Source organism: Lissotriton vulgaris, chromosome 11 (genome assembly GCF_964263255.1).
Source record: "Lissotriton vulgaris chromosome 11, aLisVul1.2, whole genome shotgun sequence".
Classification (NCBI taxonomy): Eukaryota; Metazoa; Chordata; class Amphibia; order Caudata; family Salamandridae; genus Lissotriton; species Lissotriton vulgaris.
This window is the reverse complement of record NC_141699.1, coordinates 605,365,869-605,386,731: the sequence shown is the minus strand read 5'-3', so window position 1 is coordinate 605,386,731 and position 20,863 is coordinate 605,365,869. Positions and strand designations below refer to the sequence as shown.

General features: G+C 43.9%; 1 protein-coding gene across 3 annotated transcripts in view; it reads left to right on the top strand.

Annotated features, from left to right (window-relative positions):
• GK5 (glycerol kinase 5) overlaps positions 1–20,863 on the top strand; it is a 239,707-nt gene that overhangs the window by 115,560 nt on the left and 103,284 nt on the right. For all 3 annotated transcript variants that reach the window (XM_086943711.1, XM_086943710.1, XM_086943709.1), the window contains 2 exons: positions 20,162–20,223; positions 20,338–20,411. In XM_086943711.1, the coding sequence (XP_086799837.1) occupies positions 20,162–20,223; positions 20,338–20,411 (136 nt within the window). The remainder of the gene's footprint in view (positions 1–20,161; positions 20,224–20,337; positions 20,412–20,863) is intronic.

Genomic DNA, 20,863 nt, shown 5'->3' with positions numbered 1-20,863 from the left:
TCCAAGTCAGAAAATTATGAGCCAATTTCGTTGCTTCCATTCCTAACCAACATTTTGGAAGCTCATGTGAATTCAAGTTTAACACACTTTCTGGAAGTTAATTCCATACTAGATTGCTCCCAGAATGGTTTCCAACCACGATATAGTACTGAGTCTGCACTGCTGATGGTTTGGAACAACTGCGGTCCGCCTTGGATGCAGGCAGAACCGTAGCTCATGCTCTGTTGGATCTGAGCGCGTCATTTAACACAGTATCCCTTGAAATCTTGCTCCACCGCCTGTAGGAGATAGGGGTCAGCAACAAAGCCTTATCGTGGTTCTCATCCTTCTTGTCCAACCAGACTTTTCAAGCTCCCTCCTTTGCCTCACCTATCTGCCCACTGTGCTGTGGGGTTCCTCAGGGATCCGCATTGAGCCCCACGCTTTTCAATATCTTTATGAGCCCAGTGGCGCGGATGGCCAAAGCGCGTGGAATCTCCTTGGTGTCATATGCAGATGACACTAAACCAGTTATCACCCTGTGAAAACAACCCTAGCCAGGATAGAGCGAAATTTAAAGAAGACATATTGGCCATTGCAGAGTGGATGACAGCGAACTTCCTGCAGCTGAACTCAGCTAAATCTGAGATTCTTCTGGTTGGCAAAGACTCCCATCTCTGGAACAATGAATGGTGGCCTCTTGCCCTTGGAACCCCTCCTGCCCCTAAATCCACAGTGAAAAATCTGAGGATTATGTTTGATAAAGACCACAATTTTGAGACGCATGCCAAATCAGTGTCCGGGAAATATTTTGGGTTCCTGTGTGGCCTTAAGCCGATACTTGGTCTATTTGACGCCCAAACGCGTCAGCTGATCAGCCAAGCCTTCATACTGGAGCGATTAGACTACGGCAATGTGCTTCTCTTGGGCTCTAATAAGTCTGTGATGAACCGATTGCAGCGGGCCCAGAACGCTCCAGCGCTTGCCATATTCGCCCTCCCCAAGTACAGCCATGTTTCCAACCTCCTCCACCGCCTGCATTGGCTGCCCCTTGAATATAGAGTGCATTTCAAGGCGCTCTGTACTACGCATAAGATCCTGACAGGCATCCGCCCAGAAATCCTGATCGGTTTGTGGGCCCACTACACACCACCTTGTCATATGGATACTTCATTACATATATTGCGTTAAGTTAGCATGAGTGTATTACATGTTTAAACAGCTGGTTTGCCTTCGGCTTCAGTTTTGCACACGACACATACTTGTTGTTGTAGCTTTCACCCTAGAAGCGGTGAGGTGGTTTATTTGAGAATAATATGTTATTTCTATGCTATCAGCTTTGCCTGGTACACTTGGTACAACTGAGAGCTGCACACTCTAAGATTAACCTAACACAAGGTTGCTGGGAGGCCTGATCCTCGCACCACATTAGACATAACACAAATAATGTTGATGCCAACATTTTGGGCTCTACGCGGGTTTAAGATAGAGTTACACGGAATGAACGTAGACACTTGGTGCTGCGCATGGAGAGAGCTGGTAGCTGTTGATGTGAACTGCTCCTACTGACATTGAGAGGTATGGGGCCGCCCTGCTAAAGCCCGAATGAGACCTTCTTAGATATAAAATAATATACTAGATAGGGTGCGCGAAATATAGGTGATATCGATTTCTATAGGTTTTACATTATAACATGCTAGCACCTTTTGCTTACTATGGATTAGTGACTATGCTGCTGACTCTGATTTTTATAATCTGCATTTTGGTATTATACAAGATACTGCGTTTGAGAACTTTGCATTGAATAATAAATATTTCAAACTTGCACTTGTGTTCTTTGACTCCCAGTTTTTGTTTGAAATGATTATATAACGAAAGAGTGTTCATGTGTTCCACGATTCCTGAGGTATTCTAAAGATCATGTTCTGGTTTGTCTAAGACATGGTTCATTCCATAATGATCCATGAGACACTGTAGCTAGCTAGGTAAGGAGATTTCTGACACTGAGATGAGTTTTGGATCATCCTAACTCACTGAGGTTCTAGATCTCTATGCACAGTTCTGTGGGAGAACGGAAACCCTGCTACATGGCGCCCAACGGTTTGGTTGGCCTTAAAACATGACACTCGAGTAGTATATCATTCAAACCTTAACACCTTCATTCCCGTTTCCGGTAAACGGTGGTGTCGGAAAAACCTACCTATTTTTGAAATAGGTTTTTTCAAGCTTGAATTCTACTTTAAACGGTTTCTTTGAATTACTACCCAGTTGTGCTACAAAGTGTTCTTTGTTTTTTTTTTTCACTTCCGGTGCTACCATGGCCGTGGACATAGCGCAGCATAGCCGCGTCGCGGTTCGCGACCACTTGCGGGCATATAATGTCCCGGCGGAAGGTTTGGCTGTGGTTCTAGTGGTGAGTGCGGAACACGCGTACCCGTACGAATTGTTTTATTCCTGGGTGACGTTTCCGGAAATAAACGCTAATTCGGGTGTCTATCATTCATACACTGCCTCGGCTGTACCGGCGGCTTATGCTCCGTACAGGGCACTGGAAGTACCTATCGATGCTTGGCAGCACGGAGTTTGGTTTGGTGGCGTCCTACCCCACTCTTTAACGGCTCCGAGGTTAGGTCCGTTGTCCATTCCGGGCACAGCCTGGCCCGCCTTGGGCGGATTTACTCCTCATCCTAATCGCGCCACTTGTAATGTGGGTGATCTGCGGCGTCTGCATGATGTCGCGGTTGACGTGATTAGAGCGCTTGTTCATTACATTGGTCGTAATATACATGGCGCAGCCCCCGCAGGTGCGCAGCTTCGAGCGGAACAGGCTGGTTTGAAAATCAGTCCTGTCTTGGTGAATTCCGTAATGGGCAGAAAGCCAGAAAATAAGGATGATTTTCCTTACTTGCTTGCCGAGAAATTCGACCAGCTGGAGGCTGTGTTTCCTAATACGACTCCGGGTGAAAAACACTGGATTCTTACGCTTAGTTTACCGAAGGATTTAGCCCCTGAACTTGCTGACTGTGAAACATGGGGTAAGACTTTTGCAGCGGTTTACTCGAGGTGCTTTGGCACACCGACAGTGTCGAACCTGTCTGCGATCCTCAAACGTGTTCAGGATGATCACGGACCTGAGTCGGCGGTTGAGTTGGGTATGCGCCTGAACGGTTCATTTGAGACAGTTTGCGGTATTATCCTTGCCAATGTAAAAGGGGATGCTGTGAACTTTCAGGTGGCCAATGGTCTGGCGTTAATTCCCGATGCCGAGAAACCCCGTCAGCTGGCAAGAATTATTGTGGCGGCTTATAAAACGGTTGGCCGCAATTCTAAGGGTGCAAAGGTTTTTCTTGAAAAAGAAAAGAAGCAGCCCCAGGGACAGTCTTCGGAAACAAGTGGACAGCCCAAGTCCAAAAAACAAAATTGGCCTAAAAAGCAGAATCAGGGTAAGCAACAACAACAACAGACACAGGTTTCGAGTCCGGCGCCTTCACAACCTGCGCAGTCAGAGCGAGTTTATGAATTGCGCGATCGCGCTACGATTAAATCGCCTGAGAGATATCAGGCATCTGACCAACGCTCTCCTCGTTCCTTTCAGGACTCATCGGCTCCGTCAACCGGTGGTGGAGGGGGCGGCAGGGGCAGGGGTGGCCAGCAAGGACGTGGCCAGCCCCGCACACGAAGTGAAGGGGATCAGCGGGACGACTCTACGCCAAAGAGACCGCAGTTTGCCAAGAAGAAAGTCGCTGCCTTGACGGCGCATCGATATGCCCCAGATAGTGAGAACGCGGCTTCGGAATCTGACGTGGGCTCTGACCTTGCTGGACAGCGCGGCGGAGATTACCATAGTGAGAGAGGCCCTCCGTCCACTGTTGAAGGTGACAGCGACTGAGACTTTTATTGTGATTGAAACAGCTGATACACATGTTGCTCCCCCTGAAAGACTTTTTGAAATTGTCCTGTTAATTGAAGGTGACATGCAGCGAACTGTAAAAGGGGTATTTTGGGAGAATCTTTCGGATACGTATGACATTTTGCTTTCGGAGGCTGACTGGCCCCCACCTTTTGTTCTCGCAGCTCCGCGAGGGGAGGAGGTGATCCTCCCCAGTTTCGCGCACACTGTGCCGAGAGTGGAAGCGCTGCATTTTGCAGAAGAGTGGGCTCTGGCGCTTGCGCCGGCTGTGTACCGGAATCAGTGTGGCTGGGATAAATTGTCCCCTAGCCATGAGATTCCGTTACGGTCACAGCCGCAGCCACAACCCCAATATCCCATACGGCGTGAAGCTAAAGCTTCGGTCGCGGCTATCCTTGAACAATTGGAATATCAAGGTGTAATTGAAACGTGTGTGTCACCGATGAATAATCCCCTTTTTACTGTTAACAAGCCGGACGGATCGTATCGTCTGGTTTTGGATTACCGGCATTTGAACTCGCATTGCCGTAACTGTGCAGTACAGAATACTCACGGCTCTGCCCTAGTGAATAGTCTTGAGCGTAAACGGTTCAAAACCACGCTTGACATTTCCAATGGTTTTTATGCACATAGATTAGATGGTCTAAGTTCCCAATGGACCAGTTTTACGTGCGGCGGCGTACAAAAAAAGTTTAATCGACTCCCAATGGGATATAAAAATAGTCCTGGAGTGTTTTCCGCCCGCATAGTCTCTCTTTTAGAGAGTTTCGATCCAGTTGCATGTTCATATGTGGATGATATTTATCTCACAGACGACGAGCTTTGGGTGCATCTGTGTCGAGTAAACAGCATAATTTGTAACTTTGCAGACATGGGTTACAAGTTTAACTTTGCAAAATCGCACATTGCGGAGTACACAGTGTTGTTTCTAGGTTATGAACTTAACCATGAAGGAAAGGGATTGGCTCCTCAGTTCCTGGAGAAATGCGCGCAGTTGCGCTCTCCGACAACGCTGAAAAAATTACAGTCTTTGCTGGGTTTTTTAAATTTCGGGAGGACATACATTCCGGAATATGCCCAGCGTATCAAGCCTTTATATGCCTTGGTACAACCATCTTTTTCCAAATCATGCTGGCTGCCTGAGCATTCAGCCATTCTGCAGTCCTTGCAGGCTGATATGCTAGCTTCTGACTACTTACAGACTCGTGATAACCAGACCAACCTGGTGATAAGAATTATCCCTGGGACGGTGGGTTTCACGTACCTGACTTTTAATGAAGGGGATACTGTACCTATTGCTTACAAGTCACACTTGTACACTTCGGCTGAACTGCGTTTTTCCACTGTGGAGAAAGTTTTAACGGCTGTGCAGATGGCAATTCTTAAGGAACGTGCCCTGTCACAGGGAAAGCGCATGTTGGTTGTCACCCCGTGTCCAGCCTTGGAGGCAGTCACGAAAGCCAGTGTACCAAATTCAAAAGCTTTGCACCCTCGGTGGATTCAGTGGGCTACATCCTTGACATCTCAGGATGTCACGTTTATTTTTGACGCCGCTTTACGGTCGCAGGAGTATTTACAGTATGAATTTGTTCATCCTGCTCCTTTAGCGATGCGGCAGTTGGAGGATTTCCATTGTATCATTTACACGGATGGTTCGGCGCAGGTTGCGCATGGCTCTAAACACGCCTACGTTTCCGCTTGCGCCATTGTGGTCGGTGCCATGTTGAACGATGAGTTCAAGTCCAGTGTTGTGCACACGCAAACGCTGGGGGACTGCACCGCACAATTAGCAGAGCTTCGTGCTCTTATGCTTGCATTGGAGTACGCTGATCCTGGTGTGACGACTTTAATCGTAAGTGATTCTTACTACTGTGTCCAGTCTTACAATGAGAACTTGTTCTTTTGGATTCAGAATGATTTTCGTGATTCCAAGGGTAGCACAATAAAACATAAAATGATCTGGGTCCGAGTGGCAGAACTTAAAGAGAAACTGCCGCTCGTGTTTGTGATTCATACTCTCGGCCACCAGCGCGTGGGGGTCCACGCTGTTGGCAACTCGCTTGCTGATGAAGCAGCGAAAAAAGCGGTATCAAAATACTTAGTTGCAGCGGTCACGAGGTCCAAAAGCAAAATAGATGATGACATCTTGGCGGCTGTTGCTGCCACGGAGAAGGGAGGTAAATATCCTGCGGGGTTCCCTTCGAAGTACACATACCACTTAAGTCCCGATAAGGTTCCTTATGTGAAAATTCCTGAAGTTGGAGAGCGTCTAGTTCCCAACTCGGATCGCAGAGCTTCTCTGATTACAGCGGCTCATGAAGGTGTGGCGTCTGCGCATGCGGGCGTCTCAGCCACTGTATCTCAGCTACAACAGAGGTTCTGGTGGCGGGGACTGTACAAACAGACGCGCGAATATGTCCTTATGTGTGACATTTGTCAGCAGATCAAGCCTTCTACTGCTGCGCGTCCGCCTCAGACACAGTTGTACATCTCTAATAAACCACTTGGATGTGTTTATTTGGATCACTGCGGTCCTTTTTCTTCTGATACTGCGTGTAAATACATCTTAGTAGCAGTTGACTCATGCACACGCTTTGTATGGGTATGGCCGCATCGAAGCGCTGATTCGCGAACTGTCATTAAGGATTTGCGTGTCTTTGTGGGAATCTTTGCTTGTGGTACTTTCCATTCGGACCAGGGTCCGGCTTTCGCCTCTAAGGCGTATAAGGATGCTATGGTTTCGTTGGGAGTACAGGTGAAGTTTTCAAGCCCCTACAGGCCTGAGGGCAATTCTGTAGTAGAGAGAATGAACCGCGACTTAAAGCAATCTTTGACAGCCCGTGTTATAGGCACTGGTAGAAACTGGCTGACCCACCTCTATGGCGTGCAGCGTGCGCTTAATAATCTCCCTAGGAGGTCTCTGGGTGGGCGGACCCCATACGAAATGCTCTTTGGTATCAAGATGTATGTACCTGACCTTGATGGGCCGGACTACAAGGCCCAGGCCGGGGCCTTTGACGTAGATGAACATTGCAATGTTTTACAGAATCTACAAAAGACCAGAGACAGTCTTGCAAAGGAACACTTGCCCTCCACTTCGGATGATGCGTTGCAGATCCCGGTAGTTGGCTGGCTACCCCAAGTTGGAGAACTGGTTCGAGAGAAGATCGATAACAAGAAAGAGTTTGGTCCCTCATATCGACCGCCGGTTCGAGTCCTTGGAGTGAAGGGCACAAGAACAGTCATTTTACCACCGCTTCCAGGTCGTAAAGAAAACAGATTTATTTCTATTGACAATGTCAAGACACACAGGGTGGCCGATTCTTCATAGCATGACACCGGCTGCATCCTGTCCTTCCATGGTGAGGAACTCTGTGCTGGCTATTACATCTGGTACAGATCAGGAGGTGTCCCTCGAGATGCCTGCTTTATCCAGTCCTTTATTAAATACTATTCCTCTTGCTAACATTGATGAGCTGACCTATGCAGATCCTGCTGATTTATCTATGTCCGACCTACATGCCCGTTTGGCTAACCAGTCCAGATTCTCTTTTGACTCTGATTCGGAACTTTCAAAGAAACCATCGACTATTGCAAAATATGCCACGTTGTTTAAAAAACATTTTCTAATTCCACCTTGGACATACGTTTGGCTGATACTATTTTCATTTTATCTTTTTATGTCAATTGGTTTTGTGTTTTATTTTTTCCGCTTGATCGATGGCCATTATGTGATAGAAAGAACAGGAATTCGGTACCTTAATGGAACATTGGCCCCTCTGTCCTCCTCACATTCAGTACACAGACTAAAGAGAGACTTACATTCAGTACAGATTACTGCTTGGCCAGTCCTTGATGGGATTGTGTGGGATGCGGTTAGGTTTCAGATACATGGCCCCACAGAAGTTATTAATGTTCCTAATGTGCTTAGAGTAAACATGGGAGATGTGATTAAGCAAAATGTTCGTTCTGATGACTGGGATCTTCAGGCTGTAGAAGCATTGTTCTCTGATTTGAAATATTATGCGGCCTTTGATGCTGAGGATTTGTACTTAGATTCTGTCAATTATGGTGATTTGTTTTGTTATCAACATTATGGGAATCATTTCTTACACAAGACAAGTTCCAGGAGGGTTCCTGTGAATTACACTCAGTGGGAACATTGCCCTACTCCCTTACAGGGGAGCTCAAGTACATTTCTGGGAAAATACTCTTATTTTACAGATTTTAATCAATCAAATCCTGAATCGTTTTATTTTAAAGTGAACCAGAAATTCATACCAAAAGTTAGACTTACAGATACAAAATTGCTGTATTCAAAGTCCTTTTTAGATAGGTTATCTGTGGATGGCTATGAGTTATGGAAGGATGCTATTGACCTTAAATCGGTTTGGGGTACCAAAGATTGGCAGGTACAAGGCACTGAGGCTTTGCATCGTGCATGTCTCATCCCGAATCACATGTTGTTTTTAAATTCTACTGTTTCTCAAACAACGTGTTTTGGATTGGCTACATCTAAAAAATTAAATACCCCTACTATCCCTGACTTAGAAGAATATTCAGGTTGGAGTAATTTCACTACAATATCCATCAATGGGATACAAGCACTTTTGCAGAATTCCTCCTTTAATATTTCCCATTTTGATCCGGAGGGGTGGCTTTTGTGGCAAAGAATCACTGATGCTTGCCAACGTAGGTTTTTGGGTTTGTCTGAAGGTTTTACAAACATCAGGCCGGATCCCAGGTTTGAAAAGGATCACACTGTTACTACTTATTCAGTAGGCAAATTGTGTCAGAACTGGTTACAACATTCCACTTTGGCTGCAGTTAAGCTGCATCTGTCCCAGTTGAATGAAAATATTGACCTAAATGATTTCATAAAAGGCCCAGCTAGGGGTCGATCTAAACGCTTTCTTTATGCTATATACAATGAGATTTGGAAATTTTCACAAGTTGAGGCAGCTAAACGCCTGAGAGCTATTGATCAAGCAAATTTGGAAAAAGTGCTTGCAGTGGTCGATAACAGTATTAACATGCTTTCTTCCAGGATTTACACATTGGATAATATTGTTTCTTCTGTTGTTGATATTGTACATGATGAAGTGTCCACGTTATACCATGGTCAAAATCAATTGCGTTCTGTAATGCAGTTTGCCTGGACTCTACAGACGATTAAGGCTGGTCGAGTTCCCTGGACCTCATTGAACGTTTCATCCCTTTTCGCCCCTTTTAATCTTACTGAAAAACAACGCATGCTTTCAATGCGTGATGCATCATTTTCTATGTTACATATTGAGAAGCTAGAATCCTTGCCTTTTTCTGTTGCTGAAACCACTACTGCCACGTGGCTTATTCATGGTTTAATTACATTACCGTTTCCTTTATATAAATTTACTAACTGTATGCGGTATATTGCTATAGGACGATATGAACCACTAGGCAATGCATTCCTACATGAGGCATGGTCATTACCATACACATACAGATGTCTGAAGGATGGGAAAGAAGTGAATCTTAATGGTGAGGAATGCACACAGTCACCTGACCATTCATTAATATGCAGACACATTCAGTTACACGGTTCTTGTAATCAGGACCGTCCAAATTTAGCATGTGTTTTAAAAGGCACGCCAGTTCCAGCAGTGGTTCCCACATTTACATTATTAGCTAATGGTAGTTATTTGCTTTTAAACAACGAATTATGTTGTGGTTTATTAATTGGTGTGGCATATGTGGTAACTGTATCAGAGCGTGTAGTGTGCTGCAAGAATGTTCTATACCCACCCACGCATGGTTCTTCAGATGTCTCCATCTGGCCACGGATTCCAACCTTGGAAGCAAAATTCAATGGTTTAAGCAGAATAAGGGCCCTTTTGTCTCAAAAACAAGTGACCCTGAGTTCGGCCCGGGAAACTTATGTCCTTCACATAGCCAACACCCGCACAGAGGTGCAGGCGCTTTTAAATACTGATTTGCCGTTTCATTTCTGCGAGCTGGTACACCAGATATTTAATGCTTCTTCAACGACTGGGCTGGCACATTTTTTCAAGTTAGTCAGCAATGGCCTCGTGACTACGTTTGAAAAGGTTTTTGGTATCATTCCCACGTTTTTCCACACTATTTTTTCGAGTTTGTTTGGTGGATTACCTGTGTTACTGGCTGTAGCAGCAGGCATTCTGTTGGTGTTTTTCTTCATAAAACATGGATGCCCATCCTGCGCAAGACGCCGTTCAACGCCTCCTGACACTGTGCCGTAATCGGATGCTCAATTACTATGGAACATTGCCGCTTGCAGCATTAAGCACGGCCTATAGATTGTCATTTCGGTTCACCGACTTCACGTGTGTCCAACCTGTGTTTCACTGCCTGAGCTGCGAGTTCGATTGGGCCATTGATTTGTGCCTATGCTTGAGAACTGCTCCTGACGTCGATTTTGATCAGCTAATGCGTCCCGTGGTGGCTCACGAGTTGATCTGTTCTGGCGAGAGAGTTATGGCCTTGGCAGCGATAAATGGAGTTCTGGGCCAATGGGAGATTTCTGCAGCGGCGGATGCCTTTCTGACACACAGCGATCTGGTGAACCCACCGAGTTGTCCTCTGACGTTACAGGAGGATCCGATGCTAGAGGAGCACGTATGTTCTTTCCCATTGCTAAATTGGATTGCTGAACTATTTTCGGATGATGGCAGTGATTTCATGCTGGAGGCTGTGGCAACTTTCTTTGCATATACTTTCCAATCGTGAGATGCCTGGGAGGAATGCTTTGTTGTGTAATATGACTTTCCCCTCGCTGGATTGGAGGGATGGACTATGTTCAGCTGATGGAGAGTACAATCATGTGATGTCGCTGGGGATAACGTCAATGTGGCACATGACTTTGGAAATCGGATACGTGCCTTGTTTTTTCTCTTCCAAACATTTGAATTGATGAAACCTGGTCCTACGTTTCATATTTTTGAGACCTGGTGGATGACTTTTGGTTCAAAAGTTTTGTTTTTATTTTTTAGATTTGAGGCCACTGTAGGCATTCATACATATTCATTCATACATATTTTTAGCTTATTTTAGCTCAAGATTATTGAACTTTGCTTTCAATTGTTGTGTCTGATTTAGTATTGCCTTTTCTCTTATGTTTGACGGTGCTCGGACCAATGGGGGGGTGTCATATGGATACTTCATTACATATATTGCGTTAAGTTAGCATGAGTGTATTACATGTTTAAACAGCCGGTTTGCCTTCGGCTTCAGTTTTGCACACGACACATACTTGTTGTTGTAGCTTTCACCCTAGAAGCGTTGAGGTGGTTTATTTGAGAATAATATGTTATTTCTATGCTATCAGCTTTGCCTGGTACACTTGGTACAACTGTCTGCACGCTGAGAGCTGCACACTCTAAGATTAACCTAACACAAGGTTGCTGGGAGGCCTGATCCTCGCACCACATTAGACATAACACAAATAATGTTGATGCCAACATTTTGGGCTCTACGCGGGTTTAAGATAGAATTACACGGAATGAACGTAGACACTTGGTGCTGCGCATGGAGAGAGCTGGTAGCTGTTGATGTGAACTGCTCCTACTGACATTGAGAGGTATGGGGCCGCCCTGCTAAAGCCCGAATGAGACCTTCTTAGATATAAAATAATATACTAGATAGGGTGCGCGAAATATAGGTGATATCGATTTCTATAGGTTTTACATTATAACATGCTAGCACCTTTTGCTTACTATGGATTAGTGACTATGCTGCTGACTCTGATTTTTATAATCTGCATTTTGGTATTATACAAGATACTGCGTTTGAGAACTTTGCATTGAATAATAAATATTTCAAACTTGCACTTGTGTTCTTTGACTCCCAGTTTTTGTTTGAAATGATTATATAACGAAAGAGTGTTCATGTGTTCCACGATTCCTGAGGTATTCTAAAGATCATGTTCTGGTTTGTCTAAGACATGGTTCATTCCATAATGATCCATGAGACACTGTAGCTAGCTAGGTAAGGAGATTTCTGACACTGAGATGAGTTTTGGATCATCCTAACTCACTGAGGTTCTAGATCTCTATGCACAGTTCTGTGGGAGAACGGAAACCCTGCTACAACCTCAAGCGCTGCGCTCGGCGAACTTGCTTCTTGCAAGAATTCCACATATACGAAGGACCAGATCTGGCGGCTCCTTCAGGCGACTGGCCCCGCCTTATGGAATTCTCTTTCTCTGCACATCCGCAGTAATTCTGACCACCAGGCCTTCAGACAGCTTGTGAAGACCTGGCTCTTTTCTCAACGCTAACTTATCGCCTGCTTCCCACTCCCTCCTGCTTTAGCCCTGGGACGCCTCATTGCCGAGGCAGCCATGCGCTCTAAAAGTATTCTAATCTAATCTAATCTAATCTAACTGGGTGTTATCCCGTAACTTCCTTGTGCCAAGAAGGACAGGGATGCCCGTGTCCTATTTCCGATCTTTGTACTCTAAATGCCTATCGGTGGAAGGACAAATTCAAGATGCTAATGTTGACCCATGTGTGGTCTGCACTTGATCCTGGAGACTGTATGGTAGTGTTGGTCCTGTTTTACACGTATTTCCATATTCCTGACCTGCAGGTCCTCAGGCTTTATCTTCGGTTCACAGTGGGCCAGGGGCATTATCAGTTTGCAGTGCTTCCTTTGGACCTTACCAGTGCCCGTTGAGTGTTCAAGAGGATGAATGAGCCAGTCTTCTCTTACCCTGATGACTGGCTGTCGAAGTCGTAGACCGCCTCTTGACGACAATGGGCCATCTAGCATCGTTGGCGTTCACTATTAACGTGCTGAAGTCACACATGACTCATTTGCAGGCACTCTGTTCATTGGAGCCATCCTGAAATGGTGTAGTTTTGGGTCTTCCCCCTGGAGCAGAGAGTTATGGCATTCAGGCTATGATCCTGATGTTCAGTCTACTGAATCTCAGTGAGGATGACGTTGAAACTGCTGGCTGCTTGCATCCTGCTAATCAACCAAACCAGGTAGCAGTGAGGTCTGAAATCCCATTGCGCACAGCACCAGGGTATTTATTGGATTTCATTCAGGTTTCGATGAGAGTCCAAAAGGTGTGCAGTGATGGCTTCTAGATTGCATTTGGGCCAGTGACAGACACCTCTCCTTACCAAACCCAATGTTGACAGTGGTGACAGATGCATCACTGCTCAGCTGGGATACCCCCTGGGAGAGGTGGAGATCAGTGGGTAAACCCATCTTCACATCAATTTGGTGGAGTTGCAGGCAATCCACTTAACGTTGAAGGTTTTCCTACCATGCACCAAAGGGAGGGTAGCACAGGTATTCCTAGAAAACACCACTGCCATGTGTTACTGCAACAAGTAGGGCATGGGTCTTGTGACTTGAAGTTCTGCTCCTCAGGAAGTGGTCAAGTTGCCACAGCATTTCTCTTGTTGTGAACCTAAGCACCAGGGCAGACAAACTCAGTAGTCAACCCCTAGCTTATTACAAATGGCAGTTACATCTGGAGGTGGCACAGGGCATTTTTCAGCAATGAGGAGAATCCTGGCTCTATCATTTTGCCCCTTTCAAACAATTGAATTTTTAACACAATTAAATGAGGGAGTATGTGTGCTCCTCTGTTGTGTGAGATGGATTTTCTGAAGATACACAAAGAAACAGATCACAAAGGCCCAGGTTTACTATTGATCAGTGTGGGTGTTGCACAATGCTTAGGGCCCGATTCACAAAGGTCATTTATATTCGTAGAATTATTCATGTGTAAATCTAGTAGTAACTTTACATTTTCTGTTGTATTCAACATTTCAAAGTAACTCCTAGTTGTAGACATAAATATCCCCACCCATTAGTGGAGCTTCTTAGAACAGGATTTACAAATGTAAAGTTACTACTCACAATGTTTCACATCAAAAAGAGGACGTCTCCGTCACGAGGGCAGATATCTCCCTATGGTTAAGTATAGGGAAATGCATTATAGTTCTATAAGCTTAAAAATAGAAATATATATTATTATGAAATATTAATGTAATATTTTTATTTTACATATAGAATGAATACACTGTTACAGCACATTTCCTTAAATGTAAGATATAGTTATTAATTATTTAAAATAGACTTATTTCGTTTTTAATAGTCCCACCCACAATAAAAATTTTATGTAAATGTATTAAAATACGTTAAAAGGTCTGCATATAATTAATGTACTTAATAATGGCTTAACACTTTTTTAAATGATAGTTTTACTATTAAAATACCTTCATTATTAATTTTTAAGTAGCATATTTATTATATTTTCTAAATAAATGAAACATATGCATTTGTTTTAAAAGTGGATTTCAAAATTTTTTTATTTTAGTATTATTTTCTTGCAATACCTGTGAGTGGCCATGTATTTTTCCTGGACTTACCCCAGTGCTAGGATGGGGTACATTTACAACAGCTTTGGGACCTTTTTCGCCGCAGAAATCTGAACAGTGTTAATGGCAATGGGCTTACCCATGTGTGGGTGGGAGGTTTGTTTGGCATGTCCCCCCCCTAAAAAACCTCTCCCAAACGCCCCCCATTCTGGTCTAAGTATTTCCCATTTTCTGGCCACTGCCCCGTGTACCTCCCACATTTACTATTAAAACGTAGACCAACCTGTGGAGAGATAGCTAGTCTTGTTGCTGTGATATCTTTATAGAAAACATAGGAGAGGCAGCGACCTCTGCATGTTGGTTTGTGAATTGCATTTTGTAGTAAATAAGTAGTACTACTACTATATATACTACAATGTGAATTTTGTGAATCAGACTTAAGTGGCGCTTCACAACAAAAAGCGCAGCAGACTGCACTACTGGTCAGATTCTGTGTGTAAAATGAATCTTTGCGCTGAAAGTTGACGCGAGAGCTCCATTAGATGTCCTTGCATCAACAGCCGACAAACCCCTTCTAATCTATGCAAAGAGGGTACAACTGCCTGATCACATCACAAGAATCCTTAAGATTAAAATGATATCAGGTGCATTAGATTTAATTAATGCAAACCAATACATTTTATACAGCTTGTCTTCAGATGAGTGGTTGCGCATGGATGCTTGCTCTGAATTGGCGCACCTTGAGTACAATTTCATGTGAGACATTGCCAACTTGCATTGAAATGGCGTTGTGAGCACGAGAACAGCAAATAACATCATCAGGGTGCTATCTTACGTAAATATGATGCTGCTTATGTTGTTTTACAGTGAAAATAGTTCTCTCGAATTAATTTGTACTAACTCTGGGCCATAGCTTGAGTAGTAACTTTCAAACTTAACTATGAGAAACTATCACAGAAAGGATCAGAAGGTTAAAAATTCACATTTCAACAAGAACTGTTCCTTATAGTATAGTGCTAGGCCGCAAAGGGTAGTTACTTCCTCGCCTTTTTGCTCTGTAATATTATGTTTTAAGCAGCTGTACAATTATGTTGTATTAATTCATTAGCTTGTTGAGGACAAAGAGCCCTGCATAACCCTTTTTTAATCCCAATAGTTGCATTATTTAACTGTCTTGTTACTATTGATGGATTGTTCCCAAGCTCTGGTGGATGCCAACACAAAGCAGGAATGAATAGGTCTGTGTATGTGAATGGTACTGGCTCTGCCATGAATTGTAGTGTGCAGTGCGATGCACGCTGAGCAGTGTGCCCACAGAGCTTGCAATCCATTCTGCCCAGCCCATTTGTAGTTGTACGGTTATTTGCACACATCTACAACTGTGGAGTGTGTGCAGGTTAACTGGGAATTCGGACTGTGGAGGTCACTAATGGCAGTGCATATGTAGGCAGTGGTGGCTCCTCCGCTAAGGCGGAGGAGCATCGCCCCACTGGTTTTCCCACTGCTTTTAGCAGTGCAAAGAAGGAAAAATAAAATGGTAACACAATGTTATTTTATTTTTCGTTCTGGAGCAGGTTTTGGTGCGGGCGGGGCTTGGCTGTGTACGCAGCCAGTAGGGGGTGGAGGAAATATGTGCACTAAGTGCACGTGATGGTTGGGCCAGCACTACTGGGCCGGCCAATCTGTCATGCGCACTTAGCATGTTCCCCATCAGACTCTAATGCACAGGCTGGTGGTGAACATGCACAGGCTCCCACTGTCTGTCTGAGCGCCGAACGACGGCACTCAGACCAATCACAACACTGCATTGCAGCATTGTGATTGTCTTAGGGGAGCCTATTTGTGCTTCCTGTTCTGGTCAGACCAAGCAGACCCTCCGCCACCCTCCTTTAGTACCCATCGCAACTATATATAGGCACTGCAAATGTGGAACTATTACTGCCATAAGCGTGACCCAACTGCAACTCCAGGGGCTTGGAAGTAACAAGAGCCTTCATGCACCATTCTTCGTCCTCTGTTCCACAGCTTGCTGGGGGACTGCCTGGAGCCTCTTATGGGCAAGTCCAACATTTCTGGCCTTGCTGAAAGATTGAGTAACAAAACATGAACTTGTTGGAGGAAATATAAACAAGCATTTGCAAAGCAATAGGTCTCACATTTGTCTGAGTTAGAGCTATTGGCGCTATAAATGACAATGTCTTTTATCTATGTGTTTTGGTTTGGGGTGTAGTGATGTATGACATTTAAAGTCCTCTGTGCAGTGCTGCTACTCTGTTCCTGTCATTAATTACTCATTCTAAGTCCTCTAGACAGTACTGCGAGCTGCTTCTCTGGTACCATTGGTAATTCCTCACTTTGGGCCCGATGTAGGTGGCAAATACCGGTCGGAAACGGCCAAAATCGGCCGTTTCCGACCGGTATTTGGCACTTTGAGATGTAGGGGGCCAGTATTTACCTATTCGGTATATTTACCGAATCGGTAAATTTACAGAATCTGTAAAATACCGAATCGGTATTTTTACCGATTCGGTATCTTCCAGATGTAGGTGGGATTCTTCTGAGTCCCACAGGCCTTTCAGATTCGGTATTTTAACACCCAATCCAATTGGGTGTTAAAATACCGAATCCAGGTGTGCATGCACATGTGTGCATGCACACCTATGCCATGTGACAGACAGACATGCCCTTAGGGCATGTCTGTGTGCCACATGGCACACAAGCCAGTATTGGGGGTGCTAGAGGGTGTCAAAGTGACACCCCCTGCACCCTTGCAGAAATCGGCAATTACCGAATCGGTAAATACCGATTCGGTAATGCCTATTGATTCCTATGGGCTTCAATGCCCATAGGAATCAATGGGCATTACCGATTCGGTATTTACCGAATCGGTAAATACCGATTCCTTCCGATTCGGTAATATTTAAAATAAAATTACCTACATCTGCCCTTCTCTTTTTTACCACTTCTTAAATACCGATTCGGTATGAATCGGTATTTATGAAGTGGTAAAAAAGATTTACCTACATCGGGCCCTATAAGTCTTCTATGCAGTACTATCCTACAGAAGACCTTAGTGAAGCGTACATTGGCTAAATTTCAGTTGATAACATTTGGTGATTTGTTTCTTGGAGGACATATTTTTTTGTGCACAGAAGACTCCCGCTGTAGAACCGCTACTACAAGGGACCATTTTGTGCTGCTGAAAGTGCAGAGGGCTTTGCGCGCATGCATGGATAGTTACCCTTTGAAACCCCTGAATTTTCGATGTTAACAGGGGTTATCAAGGGCTGGAATGGGAGCCATTTGGTGGCACGGATGTACAAGGCGCCAGTAGCACTACTCCTGTGCCACGATACGAGTGTACGGGCAGCTTGGGAATGTGATCTCGGTTACCCGTTGACAGATGTGCAGTGGGGTAGGTGCTGCGCACAAACACTTCGGGTGTCTCCAAACCATCAGCACAAATTGTTGCATTTCAAATTTCTGTGAAGGGCATACCTGATCCTCAGTAAACTACATTGTATGGACCACTCTCGTCCACATGTATGCCCGAGGTGTCACTCTCCGGATGCCGACTTTGCACACATGACGTGGACCTGCACTAGACTAGAGCGCTTTTGGAGATCGATTTTTGGGGAAATATCTAAGATGGTAGAGGTTGAGGTCTTGCCGTTTCCCCTGTTGGCACTGTTGGGTTATGTTCATGATCTTCCCAAATCCAAGCGCTGTTTTGTTGCCATAGCGCTTCTTATTGCTAAGCATGAGGTGGCTACCAAACGGGCCTGCACGCAGCCCCCCACACTCAATGCATGGCTTCATAGTATGACATATTGTAACACCTCGAGTGACACCTATGCACAGCTGCAGCCACCGGCTGCTAGGCCCATGGACTTTTGGCAACCATTTCAATCCTACCTCCTGGCAACGCGGGATAGTAATAACACCCCCACACAAGATCAGCCTGCACCCACTGGACCTGAAGCCCAATAAAGCCATAATTGGAATACGTGTACCATTGTCAAATTAGCTGTGTCAAATAACTGGTTATCCTGCTGGACTTATTGTGGTACGGATTTGTATCTTGTATTTATGGATCTAGCTATGACCACACTTGGATATACTGTCATGTACGATGCTGTTCAACATTTTTTCTTTATTACCCATATCGCTATACTGTAATGCAATGCCCTTTTTATGATTCTTTCTTTCTGTTTGTTGTAATTTTGAAAATCTTAATAAAAAAATTATAAAAAAAAGAATGAGGAATTTACACTGGGAACAGAGTGCAGCTGCAGCACTGCCTAGAGGACTAAGAAAGGAGAATTACCACTGAGAACAGCAGCTACTTTTGTGACCAACTAAAGAACAAGATTTACAGCCCTGTTTACAGAAACGGAGCAACGGAACGCCGAGCGAGTGAAACATAATAAATGCTAAAAACGAAAGCTTTGGTTGAAAGGGAACTAAAGTCAAATTTCAAACACTCTAACTTTGTGACTGCTCAACTCGATCTTCAGTGACCCAGACTTTGTAGCTCCTAAGTGTAAGCTTAGGTGCGAATGGAAGAACACATGGAGAAACGGTGGGTGGGAAAGGAAAGCGGTAACGCTGGTCAGCTGCTCGCATTTGCAATATTTCCAGAACACCAGCAGACAACTGGAAAAAATAGTGCGCGAAACGAACTGAAATGGACAGAACCACAATTTGCCCTGTAACCGGGCCAGTCCCTATGGGAGGGAACGACAGACCAGAAGGAGGGACAAATGGGCACGATTTACCGTTCAAAAGTAAGAAATTTAGAAGGGCACCCGGTACAACCAATGACAAGCAATGGGCCGGATTGAAGCTCATGTACTGAATACACCATGCCTCGCAGAGCAGCGTATGCCTGCTGTAGGCTCGATCGAAAAAATGAATGTGTCCTTGTGTATTGTAACTGGTGCTCATGTAAAGCACTCCAATAACTTTGGGGCGAGTTTTCTCTATTTAAAACTGCAAAAAGGAAAAGAAATGTAGCAAAACTCTTTGAAGTAGAGGCACAGGCATTGAGAAGGAATGCATAAAGAAAAGAAAATGTGATGCAAATTACTTAATGGCACTCCTTTCCATGGAACCAGCAGTAAAACTTGGTTTATACAAAATGTAGTCCAAATCAATTGACTTTGTCTGGCCTGTTGTCAGAACATAGTCACCAAGTGACCCCATGCCCTATGTGACCCCAGCAAGTCCTGGCTTTTTCTGTAAACTGCATTCTAAAACATTCTGTTATCTTTTTCTCATTTAAATGCTTGGGTTTCCATGTTCAGCATGCTAGTGATTTTGCATGAGAAGAATGTTCCCTGAGAAATGAAAATCTAAGCTCTGAAACAATGCAAATATTCTCACAGGTTTATGATAAAATAATTTGATATTGATTTTAACTTGGAACACTTTATGTATGAACTTCCCTCAACAAAATAAGCAGTTACAGAGATATTTCCACATAATGTGTGCAGTTAGGCTACACAGGGTAGGCCCAAAGCCATGTTTTCTTTTGTCACACTAGTGGATGGCACAATAAGTGCTGCAATCCACATGTGACAGTTAACTTTTCATGCCATGGGTGTATTTCTGCACCATACAGCTGGACCACATAGAAACATTAAATTCTTCAGTCAGGAATAAGCCATTGTCTGCATGTTTTAGGGATCAGACCACATACATATGGGAACTGGACATCAGTGCCCTAGTGTACAGAATCTAAAAAACAGCAATAAAATAGGTTCCAGCAAAAGGGAAAACATTGGGGGATTCACACAGAAAAAGAAGATTTCCTACATATTCCTTCAGAATTATTTGTCATAACACTCAGCATCACTACGGAAATGTATCTTGCCTATTGTATCTACATTTACGTTTTTTTCTGTTCCACACACAGGTTCTGTGTATGCTACAGATTATTCAAATGCCAGTGCTACAGGGATTTTCGATTCTTATCAGGTTGGTGTTGTCTGTTAATTTTATTTTTGTTTCCTTTTGTATGGTAGAGAATAAGGGCATTCTGTTTAAAGAAAGATTATTATCATCAATTACTATTTGCTTATATCTTTGCAGATGTGTTGGAGTTCATTTTTCTGCTCAGTACTTTCAATCCCAACGTGTATTTTCCCTCCTGTGATGGATACAAGGTAAGGGACAAAATGTGTTACTTCACTAGTGAAAATATTCAGAATCTCTCTCAAGTTGTCCCATGTAAGACATGTGTAGCTCAAACAGTGAAGTTTATTTTTTTGCATTCTGAAATTTTTAATTTTCGAAAATCTAGATTTGTATTTAGGTTACACACCATAATTAATAGTGAGACATCAATATACATTTAGAAAGACATTTTAAAACTTCAATTTAAACTTCAATTTAAATGATCCAGAATAATTAAAAAACACAGACCTAATTACAAATCAGCTGAAACCTTTCAAACAATAGTTTTACAGAATATGATCTGTTCATCGTTGTATTAATTTCACAAACAAAAATTATTAAAACATTTTAGGAATAGGTCTGCTCTCTTTTGTAACTCTGTCATGAAATATCCATAGACCTTCCGTACATTCATACTCTGTTGTCCTTTAAACATGGTTTC